Source organism: Pteropus alecto, unplaced genomic scaffold (assembly GCF_000325575.1).
Source record: "Pteropus alecto unplaced genomic scaffold, ASM32557v1 scaffold22, whole genome shotgun sequence".
Lineage (NCBI taxonomy): Eukaryota > Metazoa > Chordata > Mammalia > Chiroptera > Pteropodidae > Pteropus > Pteropus alecto.
In genome coordinates, this window is record NW_006434839.1 from 10,125,548 (window position 1) to 10,132,011 (window position 6,464).

At 54.0% G+C, this 6,464-nt stretch overlaps 1 protein-coding gene across 1 annotated transcript in view; it reads left to right on the forward strand.

Annotated features, from left to right (window-relative positions):
• KCP (kielin/chordin-like protein) overlaps positions 1-6,464 on the forward strand; it is a 22,979-nt gene that overhangs the window by 1,249 nt on the left and 15,266 nt on the right. The window contains exons 2-5 of the mRNA XM_025045856.1: positions 508-697; positions 772-848; positions 3,818-3,905; positions 5,360-5,442. Of these exons, the coding sequence (XP_024901624.1) occupies positions 508-697; positions 772-848; positions 3,818-3,905; positions 5,360-5,442 (438 nt within the window). The remainder of the gene's footprint in view (positions 1-507; positions 698-771; positions 849-3,817; positions 3,906-5,359; positions 5,443-6,464) is intronic.

Genomic DNA, 6,464 nt, shown 5'->3' on the forward strand with positions numbered 1-6,464 from the left:
GTGGCAGGGAGGGTGGGGGGTGGCGGCCAGGGGACCCTAAAATAGAATTTTGTTTTAAATGCACATGGAGAGGTTCTTATCTGAACAAGTTCTTAGCATTGTTTCTTTCATAAACATGGAGAACCTCCAGGATATCTGTTTTGTCGATTCAGACTTCCACATTCTTTCACGTTGCAAGCATTCTGGAGTACCTATTATGTAGAAGGCACCATCAGGAAAGATTTTGGATGGATAAAGGTCTTTAACCGTTGGGGCTGGAGCGTGGGTCCCCTTCTGTCCAAAGGAGAGGCCTGGGGGGCCCCACGCTCCCCTGGGAAACTGTTCGGCCCCCAGGCCCTGAGAACTGTGACTGTTTGAGCTGGGTGCTGACCGGAGGTGGACCCATCTCTGCTCTGGAATTGTCAGGTTTCCTTTTCATTCTGTCTCAGTTTTCACACCCCGTAAATCTGCGGGAGATGGTGGGGGAAGCTGAGCCAGCGCCTCTCCCTGCCTCGCTTTTTTCCCCAGAACAAGGACCTGCAGGCGAGGGTGAGGCAGTTGGAGTCCTGTGAATGCCGCGCGGCTTCTCCCCAGTGCTGGGGCCTGGGGCGGGCCTGGCCCGAGGGGGCTCGCTGGGAACCTGACCCCTGTACGACCTGCATCTGCCAGGATGGGGCCGCACACTGTGACCCTGTGCCCGGCCTGCCCCACTGCAGCGGTGAGTGCCATCCACCTGCCCTCGAGGGCCTGGACGTGAGCCTAAGTGCCTGAGTGACGGCTCTATCTCTTCAGGCTGCAGCCACAATGGTCAGGCCTATGGTCATAGGGAGACTTTCTCCCCAGATGCCTGCACCACCTGCCACTGCCTGGTGAGTTCCGCGACCCACCTGAATATCCTATACCTGTCCCCTCACCTGTCTGTCTCACTTTATAGCTACCTGTCGCTGCAGCCTAGTGTGCCGAATGTTAAGTGATGGGGTCTTCCTGCCCCTCCCCCTCCCCTACCCCCGGCCTGGCTACACATGGCCGTCAGCTCATTCTGAGTAGTTCTACTTCCTGGAACTCAGCCCCCATGCTCACGGCGGGGGCTCCCAGGCCCCTATGATTTGGGCCTGACAAATGGTGGCACGGAGGACAGAGAGGATGGTGTCGCCCGCCGTCCTGCATTGCCCCCTCACCTGTGGATGTCCTCCAACTGCCCCTGCCAACTACCCGCCTGTTCTCTCTCACCTGGCTCCACATCCACCGTCTGGCCTTTTCTTCCTCACTCCATTGAGGAAGGCCCCGGTCCCCTTTCTAGGATCTCTCCACTCTGGGAATTTGCTGGCACCCGGAAGAAATGATTTCTGGGATCAAGAGTGTCAGGAGGTGATGGGCTGGGGATAGGACGTCTCCTCCCTGCCCTCAGACCAAGGGCGGCTCACGTCCCCTGAGCCAGTTTAGCCTCTCGCTCCTCCGGCGTGTCCCAGCTTGGGGCGAGGTTTCGGGTCTGGAGGCCCTGCCCTCCCGGATTCCGATGTCTGCGCAGCCAGCAGTCTGCCTCCCCACAGGAAGGAGCCGTAACCTGTACCCAGAAGCCATGCCCAAGAGGACCCTGCCGGGAGCCAGGAGCATGCTGCCCACACTGTGAGCCAGGTCAGACTCCTGCCAGCCCCAGCCTTGCCTCCTGCACTTGTTCTGGAGCCCCCAGAGCCATGTTCTGCCACACGTCACAGGCCCAGAGGGTGCCTTGCCCACTCACTCTGCCAGTGGCTAGGGGATTTCAAAACCGAAGCACAGTCAGCAAATACTACCTCTGGCCTGGGACTAAACCAGAGGCCCTGTATGATCTTTTACCTGCCCTCGGGGAGCTTCTAATCTAGTTGAGAAGATAAATTTATAGCTAATATAATACAAGATTTAAGATCCAATGAACAGATTAAGAGGAGGTATAGAAAGGCAGTAAGCAGTTAATTGTCAGAAGAGAAGGCGGGAAGGCAGGGAAGGCCCACCCAGACTAGGTGTCAAGGTGAGCTTTACAGACAGTCGGCTGGATCTTCAAGGGAAAGGGGGATTTCACTTGAAGGAGACAGTACTTAAGGAAGGGCCCTCTGGGTGCAAGAACAAGGTGGGGGGAGGTGTGTTGCAGGAAAGCAGTCCGGGAAGGCCAGGAGAAACAGCCTGCTGCTATGAGCCTTGTAATTTGGACTTTCTTCTGTGGGCACTGGGGAGCCATTGAAAGTGGAAGAGCGAGTGTAGCATGTTCAAAGAGGTGTTTTGGGAATATTCATCTGATACGGGCTAGATGCAGAGAGAGCAGTTAGGAGGCTAGCACGGCGGTCGTCTAGGCATGGAACCAGGGATGGCGCTGCGCTGCAGAAGGAGGGGTGTTTTTAAAGAATGAGCAGGAGCTGGCGACTGGGTGGATCCCATGGAATAGTGGGGAAGTAGGAGCACAGTAGTGCCAGCGACACGGGGAGAGAGCTGGGAGGAAGCGGAGGCAGCGCTCTGCCGGGCGGCATTACCGGCTCTTTGTCGGGGAGACAGGGTTGCCAGATTTAGCAAATAAAAATACGGGATGCTCTATTAAATTTGAATTTCAGATAAACAACCTATACTTTTTTATTGTACATAAGTGATTTGGAACATCCTTATACTTCAAAAGTGTGGGTTGTCTAACTTATCAACGTAAGAAATGTCCAAATCTATAGAGAATTTTAAAAAGAGTTTATTCGAGCCCAAACTGATGACAGTTGCTAGGAAGCAAGCTCTCAAAAGCTCTAAAGAATGACAGTTTTGCAGTTTCCTTTAGGCATTTGAAATTAGGGGAAGAACATAAAGCAGATTACACGAAGGTGGGAGAAAGCAAGGTGGAGATTGGCTCCAGGATAGGTAAGGTCATGTGCCCTTCTGAAGGTGAGTAGGCTTATTCCAAAGGTGTGTTAACCTAGATGCACAGACACAATGGACAGGGCTTGCTTAAGGCAAAGATCAAGCTTTTACCAAAGAACTGTATGCTTGGGTCATGACTACCCACCGTGACCTGCACAGTTAGGTCCCCCTGTGAGGTGACTTTCCATAAAACCCTTTTTTTCATACACAATCTGAAATTCAAATTTAACTAAATTTTATCTACTCTACCCCAGGAAAAAATCTCATCTGGTAGTGGGAAAGGTGGATGTCTGGAAATGTAGCCTGGGAGTCTTGGCCAGAGATGAGGAGCAAAGTCTTGGGAGTTGATGGATCTCAAAGACAAGACATGCACACACACACTCACACACAGGCACACACACACACACACCCGTCCGTGGGACACGTGGTGCCTCAGGGCCACTGCTAGCCCATATGATGTCTTTGGTAGACTTTTTATAAAAGGCACCCTTCCTCAACAATTCCATCTGTTGTAAAATAATGGAAATCTACTGAATGTGTTAGAGTCAGACACTTTACTGCCACCTGCTGTAAAGTTGTAGTAAATACCAAAATCTTTGCTGTCTATCACCTGAATGGGGCCCCTTCACTATGGCACCCTCAGAGGTGCTTTTGCCCTAGGACTCTGGGTCTCTTACTTAGAGGCCTGGCCTTGATTTTGCAGGCTGCCCTGGAGGTCACAGAGCTGGGGAAACTTGGCAACTGGAGCCCTGTGTCACTTGCACCTGCCAGGTAAGGGAATCGGAGCCTGGCCCCAGCCACCACACTACCCTCGGCCTGGCAGTGTCAAGCCCGATCTGGCAGTCAGATAGGGCTGCTGCCGCTGCCCAGGCATTGAGGTCTGGAGCCTGCTAGGCCTGCTAGGCCAGCGGGGTGACTCAGTAACGGGCAGTGGAGAGGGAGGGAGGGCTCAGCGTCTGCCCCACAGGCAGGGACCGTGCGGTGCCAGGGGCCCTCATGCTCAGAGCTCAACTGCCTGGAGAGCTACACCCCACCAGGAGAGTGCTGCCCCGTCTGTCGGCCAGGTGACCGCCCCATCCTGCCTTGCCCCTCCATCCCCCGAGGGTCCAGTACCTACTTGGGGTTATACCTTCCCTTGGGTGATGTCTGCTCACCCTGCTCTCTGCTGACCAGCCTGTGATCCTGGCAACCCTCCCCAGGCTGTGAGTACGAGGGGCAGCTTTATGAGGAGGGGACCAACTTCCTGTCCAGCTCCAACCCTTGTCTCCAATGCTCCTGCCTGGTGAGTCCCCCTACAGCTTTACCCAGGCCCTGCTCCTCCTGGACGCCCACCACCCTGCCCCGGGGCCACTCTTTCAGCCCCTCACATGCCTTCCAAGGCCTGGCACCAGTGAGGTTCACTCTCTGTCCTGACCCTGTGCCCGACCCCTCCAAGGGTGCCCGACACCTGCCCACTCTGCTCTCCCTGGGAAGCAGACTCAGAGACTTTATAGCTGTTGTTATATTACAGAGAAGCCTGGTTCACTGTGTGCCCATGAAGTGCCCACCCAGCCCCTGCCCTGAGCCAGTCCTGAGGCCTGGCCACTGCTGCCCGACCTGCCAAGGTGAGCCCTACCCCTTCCCTGGCGGAGCTGCAGCTGGGCTGTCACACCATTTCTTCAACTCCAGAGCCCACTCCACTGGCTCTGACCTAGGGGTTTGGTCAGTGGGGCCACCATGCCCGGCCATGCCTGCTCTAGAGGCGGAATGACTGAGCTCAAATTCTGCCCTTGCCACTTCATGGCTATGGGCCTCTGAGTGAGCTACTCTGTGCCTCGATTCCCCTTTTGTAAGGCGTAGATAATGATATTCTATGTTAGTAATGTTGACTATTATCCGCTTTGTGCACATAAGACCCAGGGTAGGCCTTCGAGGCAGACCACTAGAGAGTGACACGGAGTCACATACCAATACTGTCGCAAAGGCAGAAATAGCAGCAGGCCCCAGGTACTATGGAAACTCAGAGGAAGGAGAACTAATCCAGCCTGGGCAAAGGAGGAAAAGCGTCCTGGAGGCAGCGTGTCCTGAGCAAACCTTAAGGATAAAGAGCAGTTACCTAGGTGAAGGGTGAAACAGGGCAGAGAGCACCCCAGAAAGAGAGGGCAGCTAGGGCAAAGGCTTGGGACTGACACTCAGTGTGAGCTGGGTGGATGTTAGGTGGGAAGGTGCAAGCAGACAGGAATGGCCTAATCTTACAGTAAGAGGTGGGAAGGGGCCAGAGAGAGGTGGGGAGGTGGGCTTGGCCGTGCTAGGTCCTGGAAGGCCTGGATGGGCAAACTAAGGAGCTTGGCCTTACCCAGCCTGGGACACTGGGAGTCGCCAAGGGGTCTAGGCAGAGGCGTGACCTGATCTGGTCTGGGCTCAGAGGAGCGCCCTCAGAAGGATAGAGGAGGATGGGGGCGGGCTAAAGCTGGGATCCCGGCTGGCTGCTGCCAGGCCTCCTCTTGGCCCCTCTCTCTCCCAACCCCAGGCTGCACAGAAGGTGGCTCTCACCAGGAGCATGGCCAAGAGTGGACTGCACCTGGGGACCCCTGCCAGATCTGCCAGTGCCTGGTGAGCCTCAGTGCTGCTCCTGGGCTTGCCCCAGCCCTCCTCTCCCCCAGGCCCACCATATTTATCCCTTCGTTCCACTGAGCACATCCCAAAGGCGCTGTGAGGGGACAGAGATGGAGAGGAGCTGATCCTGGGAGCTGTGAGGGTGGGGGTGGAGTCGTGCCTGCCTGTATGCTGAGCTCTGAGCACAGGAGTTGATATCACAGGTTTGTGAATGGAACTCAAGGAGCTTACAGGCTACAGAAGTGAGGCAGGGCAGGATGCGACAGGTGGCAGCTCTAGGGAGGGACAAATGCAGATTGACTTGAGGCATCTATAACCGTGTTGTCTGATCAGTAGCCACAACTGCATGTGGCCACTGAGCCCTTGAAATGTAGCTATTCAACTTGAGATGGGCTAAAAAGCATAAAATACACACCGGATTTCAAAGCTTTAGCATTAAAGAGAGGAATGTAAAATATCTCATTCATACTTTGTGTTGATTATAGATTGAAATAACATTTTGGATATATTGGGTTGAGCGGTATATATTATTAAAGTCTAGTGTCATTTGTTTCTTTTTATTTTTTTGAAATTTAGGTACTAGAGAATTTGAAATGACATATGTGGCTTGGGTTATATTTCTGTTGGGCAGCACAGCTGTAGAAAATCTTCATGGAGGGGTAATGTTTACCTGGGTCTTAAAGGGCGAGTAGGATTTGAGCAGAGAGAAATGGGGAAAGATACCCCAAGGTGATGGTGTTTGGAGGTGGGGCCTTTAGAAGTTGAATCGGTCATGAGGGTGGAACCTCGTGAATGAGATCCGTGCCCTTACGGCACCCTGGCCCCCTTCCACAGTGTGAGGACACAGCCAAAAGACAGCCACCTATGAACTAGGAAGCAGATTCTCACCAGACACTGAAACTGCTGGTACCTTGATCTTGGACTTTTTGACTTCCGCAACTGTGAGAACTAAATGTTTTTGATGAGCCACCCAGTCTATGGGATTTCATTCCAGCAGCCCAAATGGACTAGGATGCCAG